This window comes from Babylonia areolata, chromosome 2 (assembly GCF_041734735.1).
Source record: "Babylonia areolata isolate BAREFJ2019XMU chromosome 2, ASM4173473v1, whole genome shotgun sequence".
Lineage (NCBI taxonomy): Eukaryota > Metazoa > Mollusca > Gastropoda > Neogastropoda > Buccinidae > Babylonia > Babylonia areolata.
The window spans coordinates 11775999-11790998 of record NC_134877.1 but is presented as its reverse complement, the minus strand read 5'-3'; the positions used below and the strand labels follow the sequence as shown (position 1 = coordinate 11790998).

General features: G+C 45.3%; 1 protein-coding gene across 1 annotated transcript in view; it reads right to left on the bottom strand.

The window, feature by feature from the left end:
• Positions 1 to 15000, bottom strand: part of LOC143297706 (phosphatidylinositide phosphatase SAC2-like) — a 282281-nt gene that overhangs the window by 33733 nt on the left and 233548 nt on the right. The window contains exons 13-15 of the mRNA XM_076610130.1: positions 13543 to 13671; positions 10795 to 10865; positions 5665 to 5940 (exon numbers count right to left, since the gene is read on the bottom strand). Of these exons, the coding sequence (XP_076466245.1) occupies positions 5665 to 5940; positions 10795 to 10865; positions 13543 to 13671 (476 nt within the window). The remainder of the gene's footprint in view (positions 1 to 5664; positions 5941 to 10794; positions 10866 to 13542; positions 13672 to 15000) is intronic.

Genomic DNA, 15000 nt, shown 5'->3' with positions numbered 1-15000 from the left:
GAATAAGCTGTGGTAGCTCTACGGCCCAGAGCGACGAAAGCACCACGCTCCATCACATTTGATCAACATCAACCTCACAACTCACGATGCACATCTCCCTCCCTAAGCACAGACTCCAAGCGTTCAAGGACAAAGGAACAGCAGGTTTTTTTTTCCTTGTCAAGTCACAACATACTGTCGCACTTCCTTGTAAAGCCACAGTTAATCCACATCAGATTGTCTCATTTCCTTGTTAAGCACCAGAATGCTGTAATATTTCCTTGTTAAGCTACAGCATACTGTCGCATTTAATTGTTAATCCACATCAGACTGTCACATTCCCTTGTTGAGCCACAGCATACTGTCGCATTTCTTAGTTAAGTCACAGCATACTGTCGCATTTCTTAGTTAAGTCACAGCATACTGTCACATTGCCTTGTTAAGCAACAGCATACTGTCGCATTTCTTAGTTAAGTCACAGCATACTGTCACATTGCCTTGTTAAGCAACAGCATACTGTCGCATTTCTTTGTTTAGTTACTGAATACTGTCGCATTTCATTTCCTTGTTACGTCACAGCATACTGTCACATTTCCTTGTTACGTCACAGCATACCGTCGCATTTCCTTGTTAAGTTACAGCTTACTGTCGCATTGCCTTGTTAAGCCACAGCATACTGTCGCATTTCCTTCTTCAGGCTGAGCATAATTATTGTTGCATTTCCTTGTTCAGGCATCGCATATTGTCGCATTTCTTTGTTAAGCCACAGCATACTGTCGCATTTCCTTGTTAAGCCACAGCATATCCTCACATTTCCTTGTTTTGTAGTTCAGCATGTTATTTAGTCCATCGTGATCTTTCCAGGCAGGTCAACACACGGCCTAAGTTTAAAAAAACAAGCAAGAATTTGTGGCCGAAACGATCTTAGCGGAGGCTGCCACAGACAGATCCGACACACTGATCTGAATCAGTCACGTCATTTAAACCACCACCAACAGCAACAAAATAGCTAAACAGAACAGGAAAGAAACAAGCACACCAACAAAACAGGAAACATACGCAATACTATATCAGTATAATGTGATGCTGAGTCTTTCGTTTTGTGAAGAGAAATCCCGGTTCGTGGCAGCTGCCCTAATTCTCGTTTCTTCGTATTAAGGTCAGAAAAACAACGGTAACAACAACAACAACAACAACAACAACAACAACAAAAGCCCGTGTCTTCAGTTTCCGTCTCAATTACGATTATTTTACGCTTCATCATGGCTTAAGTGTTAAAGGTTAAATGTCTCATTGCCTTTCGCGGCCACTGGGGCAATGGATTAATATCATGGTATGATATCATAATACCGCCATCCAATCTTGAAAAAAGGGAGCAAACACCGACACAGCAGAGCCGGATGTCTTGATCGGAAATCATCTCCGTGAGAGTCACACCGTGAAATGGAAAAATAAACTCCTCCGTGCAAATAAATGTAAAGAACGTCACTGAAATAGCCTGGGGTAAAACCTTTTTAAAGACAGGACAAGAAATACTCAGGTTTATATAGATATATATAAAAAGACCCAAAGACCCCACAAAAAGAAGATAAAACAAGATGAACATTTTGAGAGAACAGTAAGTGGGATACGGGCTGTTGCTGATCACGTGTAGAGACAAAATTATCTGGTTATCGGAAAACACATGTCATGCAAAGAGAGAGAGAGAAAAAAGTAGCAAGGTAACTAAGAAACAGGAATTATTTAAAAACCCTCGTCAGAATACACAACTGGAATATGCAGAAAGGTATATTACGAGACAAATACTGTGAACGATTCCCTGACCGGGATGCCCAAAGTGGAGAGTCATAGACCACTCGGAGGGCCAGTCACCTGACACAGTACACACACAGGGATGAACAGACAGACACTGTGATGGATGCAGGAAGGAACAAAAGACAAAGACAGATGACCAACTTTATCCGCTGTCACATTCTTTCTTACAGCTTGGCATAGAGTGGAGGGTAAGGGGACGAAGGGTGGGAACGAGGGGGTGGAGGATTTCGGGGTGGGGGAGAAGGATATGTCTTTAAATTTGCACGTGGCATTCGTCTCCCTTTCAAACCAGCTGGCCCAACCATTTCAGTTCTGTTCTCGCATCGATAGGAGCTGTGGGTTCGGTGAGAGGAGCTATCAGATACACCAGGGGGCGTATTTCACTGTCTCCTGTTTCCGAGTCCTGTGCAGGTTATTTACGACTGCCCACAGGTGAGGCCACTTCACAAGGGTCAACATTCCAGATTCAATTTCCTTTCACCCCGTGTGGGGCATGGAAGATTACAAACGAACGAAACAAAAGAAAGCAACCCAATTCATCCACGTCCGGTTCAGTTCAAGTAATTTTAAACCAAGTTAAAACTATTTCTTTCTTTCAGGAACTGAAAAAGTGTGGTTGGTGGAAGTGGGGATGGGGGTTTGGGGGCTGGGGTGTGTGTGTGTGGGGGGGGGGGGGGGGGCGCATCCCAGAATACAGCCTGCATGGAGCGAGATGCAAACTGTTTGTGCCTGACATCATGCAGATCCCAGCAGTCAATCAGATGTTTGACACTCAGACGCTGGTTGCACGGCACACACCAAGGTTCCTCCCCTTTAAGATGGAAGAATGTTTCAGATTGGAATGGAATGAGCGAGGCATGCAGAGGACTGATCCTCTTTCCTGTTTTCTGGAACGGACGGAAGGAATTATTTTCGGCCAGGACGGATTAAAATAACCTGTTTATCGGTCTGTAAATCTTTATTTTCTTGCCAGAGATGTTTCACATAAGATTCAAGCTTGGGTATGAGGTCTGTGAACGGTATTTTGAAGCCTGGCAGTTCCTGTTTTATGGCCATTCTCGGCTAGTCGATCGACTTCGTTGTCTCCAATGGCTATGTGACCTGGCACCCAGGCCAGAATTATGTCACAACCTATGTTTTTAAGAGATGTACACACACAATAAAAGAATAATATTATCGGAAATTACAGAAAATCGTTTGTGTGTGCGTGGAGTGTTGCACAATCGTTCGGAGCCAGTCTATGTTACGATCCATCAAAGCCGGAAAGGTGTGATGGATACTGGGAAAGGTTGTACCTCTGATGGATCTATACTGTGGCCGTTTTACAATGAAATACCGATCGACGTGGGCTGCTTTCAGTGGGATCGTTCCGTTTCCAGGACACAACTTTCTGTTTGACTAACACTTGCTTCAGACTGTGAATAAAAAAAAAATTTTTTAAAAGATAATTACGATTTGGATCAGTACGATTTATGAAAGTACTGGTAACACCTCCCCTCTCTCCCATTCCTTTCCCCGTTTCTCCCCTCCCCTTTCCATGTTTTCAGTTTCACTCTTCTTGCTGTTGTTACATCAAAGGGACTCACCTCTAACCCGACCCCCCTCCCAAGTAAACAACTTGATCCCTGGAGCAGGTGCGGTGGGGTAGATACAGTTCTCTGTTTACGCCAAGTCTCCCGCAGTGGAATGCTGATACAAGACGGTTCGACTGATTCAAATTACACGCTGAGGGTCACTGGTTCACACGCCGAGGTCACTAGAGCACGCGCTGAGGGTCACTGCTTAACACGCCGAGGTCACGAGAGCACGCGCTGAGGGTCACTAGTTTTCATGCCCAGGGTAATTGGTTTGCACGGTAGCGGTGGGCAGGGTATATCAAATAGGCGGAGATGTAGGTGTTTGCGTTGAAAAGGGTTGTTGTTGTTGTTTTTTCCAATGCCCCCCACCCACCCTAGAGATTGTTGAGAAAGAGAGAAGGGGGACTTGGAGGGGTGGGTGGGGTGGGAGGGGGTCTGGGGGGGAGGGAGACAGAGACAGACAGAGAAAAAAGTACGGGGATGGAAAGACAGAGAAAAGACAGAGACACAGTTCATAGGTGTGTTGGCCGACGCCAACGGCTAAACAGCAGGTAGTGGTACAGCACGGATCAGGTGACAGAAGACGACACTGGGTATTAATTAATTAAACCGCTTGTCGCTTACTGTACCATGATACACGGAAACACGGCCCTGGGGACTAACCATGGTACACTATACCCCCCCACTCCCACTTGAGCTCTGGTCTGACGTGTCCACAAAACGAACGAACAGACCGCCGGACGGACGGACAAGCTGTGCGACTCTTCCTGGCCACTGAGGAGCATTCTCTCTCGCACAATTCAGAGCTCAAGTTGGGAGACGGAATGCAGCTTCCATCCACTGCGAACATGTTCGTTTATTCACTCTGAAAAAGTTTCTAGATGTTTCATTAATGAAATACGCCAGTTGAGCGCAATTTAAAAACTCTGTACAGAAAGCGAGAAAGCTTTGACACGGTCTCGTCGTCATCAGCTCCCATCAGTGCAGGCAAATTATGAGTCTCGGACGCATGCGGAAAGAACTCGTTGCGTAAAGCTACATAAGCTGAACAGACAACCAAAACATAGTTTTCATCTTCGATTTAAAACTTACACATTGGGCATAGCATCTGCTGAGTGGATAGATCTGCTCGGTACCGAAACCTATGAGAGTTAACGGGTGAAAAGCTAAATCTGAACGGAGCATATGCAATCTTGTAACAGCGTAACTGTTTACAGTCCACATATGGCTCAACCTTAAATATTCTTTTGAACTGGACATAAAATTCAAAGCGTTGGCTAGTTTGTATCCCCTCTTCCCATTCCCGGAAGAAACTACTGACCAGTCTCTCTCTCAAGGTACTCACGAAGACACGTGCGTTACCTACGCCTTGTTGCTGCCACGCTTCAAAGAGGCCGTTGTCCCATAAGAGGTTCTTGAGGTGAAACACCCAATACTTCTTGACTGATTCACTCATAGCACGTGACATTAAATAGGCCTTGTGAGGGAGTCGCTCTGGTGACATAGTCATCAAGCGAAGCCAGTACTTAACAAATCTCACTGCTGAGGGTATACAAAGGGTTTGGCTACACAAAGAGAGAGAGACAGACAGACAATGATAGAGAGAGTGAGATAGAGAGAGACAGAGACAGACAGACAGAGAGAGTGAGACTGTGAGAGAGAAACATACAGACAGACCGATACAGACTGAGACTGAGACACAGAGAAAGCACTCACACATGGTCAGCATTGATGACACTCCACACACACACACACACACACACACACACACACACACACACACAGAGTGAGACACGGAGACAGAGACAGAGGACAGCCAACTCACACGGGGTCGGCATTGAAGATGCTCCAAACACACACACACACACACAAACACACACACACACACACACACACACACACACACACACCACAGACACACAACCCACCCACCCACCCACCCACACCCTCCACACACACACACAACACGGATTGAGACACCGAGACAGACAAAGACACAAACACAGAACACAGACATAGACAGTCAGAAGTCAGCCAACTCATACGGAGTCGGCATTGATGACGCTCCACACACACACACACACACACACACACACACACACACGGAGACAAAGACAAAAGACAACACCGGACAGTGAGAGGACAGCCAACTCACACGGGGTCGGCATTGATGACGCTCCACACACACACACACACACACACACACACACACACACACACACACACACACGGAGAGAGACACGAGACAAAGACACAAACACAGACACAGACAGTCGGAGGACAGCCAACTCACACGGGGTCGGCATTGATGACGCTCCAGCCGCCCAGGCACTGCTCGGGCTCCACGATCAGCATCCGCTTGCAGTCCTCCACCAGCTGCCGGAGGTTCTCCTCCCTCTCCCGCAGGTCGTCCTCGTCCCCCTCCTCCTCCTCCCCGTCCACCCCCTCCTCCCCCTCCGCCTCGCTGGCGCCCCCTGGCCTCAGCGCGAGGAGGTCGGGAGACAGGGGCTGACCCAGGCTGAGGTCGATGGCCGCCTGGCGGTAGGCGTCTCGGAACCGGAGGTAGTAGCTGGCGACATCGTATCGTATCGTATCGTATCGTATCGCATTGTAATGTATTATATCATATCGTGTCGTATTTTATCGTATCGTATTGTATTGTAATGTATTCTATCATATCGTGTCGTATTTCATCGTATCGTATCGTATTGTAATGTATTCTATCATATCCCGTCGTATTTTATCGTATAGTAGTGTCTTTTATCATATCGTGTCGTATTTTATCGTATCGTATCGTATTGTAATGTATTTTATCATATCGTGTCTTATTTCATCGTATCGTATCGTATCGTATTGTAATGTATATTATCATATCGTGTCGTATTTCATTGTATCGTATCGTATCGTATTGTAATGTATATGATCATATTGTGTCGTACTTCATCGTATCGTATCGTAATGTATATTATCATATTGTGTCGTATTTTATCGTATCGTATCGTATTGTAATGTATTCTATCATATCGTGTCTTATTTCATCGTATCGTATCGTATTGTAATGTACTATATTCTTCTTTGTTCATGGGCTGCATCTCCTACGTTCACTCGTATGAAAACGAGTGGTCTTTTTCGTGCATGACCGTTTCTACCTCGCTATGCAGGCAGCCATACTGCGTTTTCGGGGGTATGCATGCTGGATATGTTCTTGTTTCCATAACCCACCGAACGCTGATACTGATTACAGGATCTTTGACGTGCGTATTTGATCTTCCGCTTGAGTATACACACGAAGGGAGTTCAGGCACAAGCAGGTCTGCACATATGTTGACCTGGGAGATCGGAAAAATCTCCACGCTTTATCCACCAGGTGCCCCTACCGAGATTCGAACCCGGGACTTCAGATTGAAAGTGCAACGCTTCAACCACTCGGCTATTGCGCCCATCATATTGTATTATATCCTGTCGTATTTTATCGTATTGTATCGTATATATTGTATTGTACTGTATCGTGTCGGATTATATCGTATCGTATCTTATCGTATCGAAGTGTATCGTATCATATCGTAACGTATCATATCGTATTGTATCAATCGTATCGCAACGTATGGCATCGTATGGTGTTGGTATCTTACTGTATCGTATTATACCGTAACGTGTTCTATAGTATCATATCGTATCGTATCGCATTTAATATCATGTAATATTACATTACGTTACATCATATATCATATTATATTATATTATATTATATTATATTATATTATATTATATTGTATCGCATCGCATCGCATCGTATCGTATCGTATCGTATCGTATCGTATCGTATCGCATCGCATCGCATCGCATCGTATCGCATGACGAAGAGGTCAGGGGACAGAAGCTGACCCAAGCTCAAGTCAATGGCTCCCTGACGGTACGTGTTTCGGAACCGGTGGTAGTAAGTGGCGACGTTGATCGTGTGATGTGGTGTGGTGTGGTGGTGTGGTGTGGTGTGGTGTAGTGCGATGTGGTGTGGTGCGGTGTGATGTGGTGTGGTGTGGTGTGATATAGTGTGGTGTGATATGGAGTGGTGTGATGTGGTGTGGTGTGATGTGGCGTAGTGCGATGTGGTGTGGTGCGGTGTGATGTGGTGTGGTGTGGTGTGATATGGTGTGGTGTGATATGGAGTGGTGTGATGTGGTGTGGTGTGGTGTGGGTGATGTGGTGTGGTGTGGTGTGGTGTGATGTGGTGTGTGGTGTGGTTTGTGGTGTTGTGTGGTTTGGTGGTGTGGTGTGGTGTGATGTGATGTGGTGTGATGTGATGTGGTGTGGTGTGAGGTGGTGTGATGTGGTGTGGTGTGGTGTGGTGTGGTGGTGTGGTGTGGTGTGGAGTGGCGTGGTGTGGTGGTGTGGTGTGGTGTGATGTGGTGTGGTGTGATTTGGTGTGGTGTGGTGTGGTGTGGTGTGATGATGTGCGGTGTGATGTGATGTGGTGTGGTGTGGTGTGGTGTGATGGGGTGTGGTGTGGTGTGATGGGGTGTGGTGTGAGGTGGTGTGGTGTGGTGTGGTGTGGTGTGGTGTGGTGCGGTGTGGAGTTTGTACTGTGGTGTTTCTGATCGTACCGTACCGTATTGTACTATATTATATTGTATTGCATGGTATTTGCATAGAATAAACAGAACAAAAAGTCTGTAAATATTACAGAAAAGACACAAAGAATAACAACTTCTCTACTAGAAAGTGTATCGTATCGTATCGTATCGTATCGTATCGTACACTAGGCCTGTTGTGTTTTATATATATATATATATATATATATATATATATATATATATATAGAGAGTGTGTGTGTGTGTGTGTGTGTGTGTGTGTGTGTGTGTGTGTGTGTGTGTGTGTATGTATACATTTTTTTGTTTGCAAGTGTATTTGTTTACTATTAAAACGAATTTTTCGACATAATTTTGACAGGAGCTGCCATGTTTTTGCTACAAATTCTTTCACGTGCGCGAAGTGCAAACTGCAGGTCTTCGTCTCACCCAGATGACCACCTCTCAAGGCATGGTGAAGGAGAGAGGTGGGGAGGTGGGGTGGTGGAGGGTGGGGGTGGGGGGGGGGGGAGGTAAAAATCCCAGTCCGTTCACTCGTTTCCTCAAACGGGCGCATCATCAAAAGGCCATCACTCAACAAACACAGAAACGTCATCACAATTCTTGACCGAAAATGTGAACGAACCAAAGCGGAGGAAGAAAGCTAGCAGTTACTTTCTCTCTCTCCCTCTCTCTCTCTCTCTCTCTCCCTCATTAATGTCAAGTCCATGAACATTATGATATTGTGTCATCTATTCAAGTGTTATAATACCCCTTCCCATGCCCACCCCCAGTCCCCTGGTTTTGAATTGTGGTCCATGGCCAAAGTTCATTGAAACAATTTCGTTCTGTGTGTGTGTGTGTGTGTGTGTGTGTGTGTGTGTGTGCGCGCACACACACACACATATGTACATGTTGTAAACTGACAATGCGTGTAATTCTGTGTGTGCATATGAATTTTATGCCTCCCTCTTTCAGTCTTTCAAGCAGTGTGCACAATTTGGGGACACTGTATTTTACAACAACAACTAAAACGACACAAAGAGAGAGAGAGAGAGAGAGAGAGAGAGAGAGAGAGAGAGAGAGAGAGCGACAGAGAGGGGGGGGGGGATTTTGACACCAAACCAGAACTGTGTTCTCCTGATCAACTTAAAGTCTTGTGACAGTGCTATTAGTGTTCGCATATTTCTTTCGCCGCAGTTGCTCTGTGTGCAAGAGTCAAATGAAAAGTATATCACAAATCAAAGGCATATCACAAACGAGTTTGATGATTCTTCTTCACCAGACAACGTTTCTGGATTTATTTCTCTGTGACTCTTGTGCACTTCACCTGTGAGCAGACTGATTCGAAATTCCAAGCACGAACGGTTTGAAGTTATTTGCATTTTGTCTCGTCAAGAGTAACAGTCTTCGTCTGTCTGTTGTATAATGTAACTATAGAAATAAAAAGCAGGAAAAAAAAGAATAAGAAAACAAAACAAAAGAAAAAGAAAGGAAGAAAGGAAGAAGGAAAGAAACAGCCTGGTGTGCAAAATCTTCCTCTCTTCCAGATGGCCGAAAAGTCAGAACGAGGTCGTACTTTGCGGACTGATAGGGGAGGTAATTAATCATTCTGTTGTCTCTTTCTCTGACCACGAACCCCTCTCCCACCCCCACCCCCACCCCCACTATAATAAAAACAAGAGAGGCAAGGCCTTCAAGACTCACTTGTGATACACTTAAAAAAAAAAAAAAATTTTAAATCCAAGCTTTTTATGTATTGGGTATAATTTCAAAATGTAATGTTTAAGATGAGAAAGATCAGTTTAAAGCAAATTAAGTCCCCTATCATTAATTACAGAGTAATTTCCCTTTTTTACTACCTCTGCACCAAAACGTTTGCAAAATAAATAAAACTTCCATGCTTTGCAAAAGAAGTTCCTGTTTGAACAAAAAATGATAATAATGACTGCTCTTGTTGTTGGGTCGAATATCAGATCAAAGTGGCAAGTTTAGAGAATACAAAAAATATAAATATAACAGTAAATGCAGTTTGCATATAATTAGGCTTCTCTTTTTTTTGTGTCCATCCCAGAGGTGCAATATTGTTTTAAACAAGATGACTGGAAAGAACTGAATGTTTCCTATTTTTATGCCTAATTTGGTGTCAACTGACAAAGTATTTGCAGAGAAAATGTCAATGTTAAAGTTTACCACGGACACACACACACACGCACACACACACACACACACACAGAGACAACCGAACACCGGGTTAAAACACAGACTCACTTTGTTTACACAAGTGAGTCAAAAAGGATAATAAAAAGATTATATAACAAAAAAAAAATTCCCCACTCTGGTTTTCCAGGCCACCTGTCTATCTGACAGCTGGAGACAAAAAACTACAGTTAGTTTCTGGGACATCACTTTCCCAGACGTTTTGATGTCAATGGTCATCAAGTTCTTATGACTCATGAATGCGCCAACGTATATATATATTTTTTCATACAACAAAATGAATGCAGTAAATAAATAAATGAAATGGGCGGAGGTGGGTGGTGGGTGGGGGGGGTGGGGATATGGAAACAAAACAGAGACAGACACAGACAGACAGACCGACATGTCGAGAGAGAGACAGAGAGAGAGAGAGAGAGACAGAGACAGACAGAGACAGACAGACAGACAGAAAGAGAGGGACACAGAGAGAGACAGAGACATAGAGAGAGAGAGAAAGACAGAAAGAGAGGGACAGACAGACAGACAGACAGAGGGAGAGAGACAGACAGACAGGGAGAGAGAGAAACAGAGAGACAGAGAGAGAGAGAGAGAGGCAGACAGACAGACAGACAGAGAGAGGGAGAGGGAAAGCGTGTTACCGGTTGGCTGAATTCATGCCGTCTTTCATCATTCCTGTCAGCTTCCTCTCTCCAGTCCGTGTGAAGTCACCCTGCACACACCGGCAACAGTCATCCTTGTGGGCCCCAGTGTGTGTGTGTGTGTGTGTGTGTGTGTGTGTGTGTGTGTGTGTGTGTGTGTGTGTTTGTGTGTGTGTGTGTGTGTGTGTGTGTGTGTGTGTGTGTGTTTGTGTGTGTGTGTGTGTGTGTGTTTGTGTGTGTGTGTGTGTGTGTGTGTGTGTGTGTGTGTGTGTGTGTGCGTGGTGTGGGGATGTGAATGTGTATGTTGTGTTTATGGGACACACTGTGTGTATGTGTGTGTGTGTAGGAGGGCACTGTGTGTGTGTGTGTGTGTGTGTGTGTGTGTGTGTGTGTGTGTGTGTGTGTGTGTGTGTGTGTGTGTGTGTGTGTGGTGTGGGGATGTGAATGTGTATGTTGTGTGTATGGGACACAATGTGTGTGGGTGGGGGGACGGGGGGGGGCAGGGCACTCTGTGTGTGTGTGTGTGTGTGTGTGTGTGTGTGTGTGTGCGTGGTGTGGGGATGTGAATGTGTATGTTGTGTGTATGGGACACAATATGTGTGGGTGTGTGTGGGAGAGCACTGTGTGTGAGAGAGAGAGTGTGTGTGTGTGTGTGTGGTGTGGGGATGTGAATATGTATGTTGTGTGTATGGGACACAATGTGTGTGTGTGGGGGGCGGTGGGGGGTAACCAATGTGTGTGTGTGTGTGTGTGTGTGTGGACCATATCAGTATTCGTATCAGTAGCTCAAGGAGGCATCACTGCGTTCGGACAAATCCATATACGCTCACCACATCTGCCAAGCAGATGCCTGACCTGCAGCATAACCCAACGCGCTTAGTGCTGCCTTGAGAAAAAAAGGTAAATGGATATCTAAAAAATATATACATATAAAAAGAAACAAAAAAAGAAAAAAAGAAAAAGAAAAAAAGGATAATAATAATAATTATTATAAATAGAAATAAAATAAAAAGACAATAATGATAATGAATAAACAAAATTAATAAGCAAATAAATGTAAAACATACAGCCTACACACACACACACACACACACACAAACACACACACAAACACACACACGCACGTGCACAAAGCTCTCCTGACACATGTGTACACTTACACACTCGCGCACGCATACATGCACACAAACACACAGACACACACACAAACACAGGCTGCCACTGATTGGCCGCAAGAGGGGTGGAAAAAGATCTCTGATGCCAGGAACGTGGCGTCTAGCGTGTTGTTCAGTATATTGTCTTTGGAAAACCCTAGGAGACTGTTCCGTTTTGAAGAAATCTGCGCAATGTTGGTTTGGAAATAATGCCAATATTTGTTTGATTTGCAAAGCATCGTGCTCTACCTTTCATGCTTGACTTACGACCGCTCCCTCTTTCTACCTTTATTTCTTTGAGGCGATCGATGATGGTGTGATGGCCTTGTACCTGTTCTTTTTATTATTATTTGAACTTTTCTGAGGATTTCCGATTTTCCTAGATGCAGGCCGCTCGTTGTTGTTGCGTTACCAGCACGTCTGTCTGCTCGCTCATTTTCCTAAACACCTTCATGTCCCGGGCAGTATGAAAGTTGCGCATTGCCTCATGCCACTCTGGGCTTCCCATTCCACTTTCAATTTTCTGTATGTGGTTCATTGAGTCCGTTAGAATCATGGCATGTTGGTTTCCAGGCATATGGACAGATGATAGCCACTGGAGAGCATGTGTCACAGCTTCAACTTCCATCGTTAGGCTGGAGGTTGTGACTGTGTAGGCAGCATTCTCTTCCCTAATTGATTTTCGATTTTGTTTCGCAGTGAATCCCCAACCGGATTGGTCTTTGGTGACTGAGCCATCTGTGCATTTGACGATGTCCTCTTCTTTACTGTTTTCTTCTAAAAGTAGCTTCACTTCTGCATCAGTTTTGCCCTCTGGCCATTCCCGACAATGTCTTCCTAGAGTGGGTGAAATGGCTGTGTTGAATAGATGATTGAGGTTTTCGGGATTTTCCTCCCATTCTTTTGTTTCTTTCAGGTCTTGTAGTCGGCATACTAGCTGGATTGTGTCTTCTGCTTGCCCCATCCATGATCTTCCTCGTCCTAGACGGCTGCCTTTTGGTTCCTTGACTGCATCATGCAGTGGGTTTTGAGGGTTTTCTAATGCTCTGAAGTAGGTTTTAAGCTGTTCTAATTTGTTTTTGGCCTGCATTGAAGGAAGGTCAAGCAGGTGTCGCATGGTTGCCATAGGCGTGTCTTTTGTTGTTCCAAGGATCAGTCTCATAGCTTCATTTTGAACTCTTTCTAATTTTAGGTGGCTGCTTTGAGACGGTGTTGTTAGCCCAAGTCCGTATTCGATGACACTGAGAATGAGTGATTGATACAGCAGGAAGAGGTGGCGTTGTTCAGTACCTTTGACTGCCATTGCCTTTAAGACTGAATTGTGGACCACAATGTGTATGTATGTATGTATGTGTGCGTGCGAATGTGTGTGTTTGTGTGTGTGTGTGTGTGTGTGTGTGTGTGTGTGTGTGTGTGTGTGTGTGTGTGTGTGTGTGTGTGCGCGCGCGCGCGCGCGTGTATGTGTGTATATGTGTGTGTTGTGTGTGTTCATGCGGGTGCGCTTCCGTGTGCTCGCATGCAGTGTGTGCGTGCGTGCGTACGTGCGTGCGTGCGTGTGTGTGGCTGGACAGCAGAAAGCGAACGCCTTGCAGACCTTGAGGGCGGCAGTGCCGGCATACTGCTGACTGATGGCATCCCCGTTGTTAGCCCACAGCTGCTGGTAGGTCCGGCGACAGGAAGACGGCAGGGTCTCATCGGGGGCCAGCAGGCCGAGCTTGCGGAACTGAAATGACCACAGTGTATCATCGTCAGTCGTGTCCGATAGTCAGTCGTGTCCAATAGTCAGTCCGATAGTCAGTCGTTTCCGATAGTCAGTCCGATAGTCAGTCGTGTCCGATAGTCAGTGTCCGATAGTCAGTCGTTTCCGATAGTCAGTCCGATAGTCAGTCGTTTCCGATAGTCAGTCCGATAGTCAGTCGTGTCCGATAGTCAGTGTCCGATAGTCAGTCGTGTCCGATAGTCAGTGTCCGATAGTCAGTCGTGTCCGATAGTCAGTGTCCGATAGTCAGTCGTGTCCGATAGTCAGTCGTGTCCGATAGTCAGTGTCCGATAGTCAGTCGTGTCCGATAGTCAATGTCCAATAGTCAGTCGTGTCCGATAGTCAGTGTCCGATAGTCAGTCGTGTCCGATAGTCAGTGTCCGATAGTCAGTCGTGTCCGATAGTCAGTCGTGTCCGACTAAATGACATTCAGAACGGACCTGAACTGACCACAATGTAAGATAGTCAGTCGTGTCCGACTAAATGACATCCGGAACGGACCTGAAATGACCACAATGTAAGATAGTCAGTGGTGTCCGACTAAATGACATCCGGAACGGACCTGAACTGACCACAATGTAAGATAGTCAGTCGTGTCCGACTAAATGACATCCGGAACGGAACTGAACTGACCACAATGTAAGATAGTCAGTCGTGTCCTACTAAATGACATCCAGAACGGAACTGAAATGACCACAATGTAAGATAGTCAGTCGTGTCCGACTAAATGACATCCAGAACGCAACTGAAATGACCACAATGTAAGATAGTCAGTCGTGTCCGACTAAATGACATCCAGAACGGAACTGAAATGACCACAATGTAAGATAGTCAGTCGTGTCCGACTAAATGACATCCAGAACGGAACTGAAATGACCACAATGTAAGATAGTCAGTCGTGTCCGACTAAATGACATCCAGAACGGAACTGAAATGACCACAATGTAAGATAGTCAGTCGTGTCCGACTAAATGACATCCAGAACGGAACTGAAATGACCACAATGTAAGATAGTCAGTCGTGTCCTACTGTGACCAACAGAACAGCAGAGGAGGCAACAGCTGTCTTGGCTATCTGGACTAGAATTTGATAATAGTGGAGAGTGGGAGAATGTGTGATAGACAGTCGTGTCCGACTAAAATTAATGACCATCAGAACAGCAGAGGAGGGCAACTGCTGCCCAGGCTATCTGGGCTAGAATTTGATAATCGTGGAGAATGGGTTATGTATGTATGTGTGATAGTCAGTCGTGTCCGACTATGACCACCAGAACAGCTGAGGAAAGCAACTGCC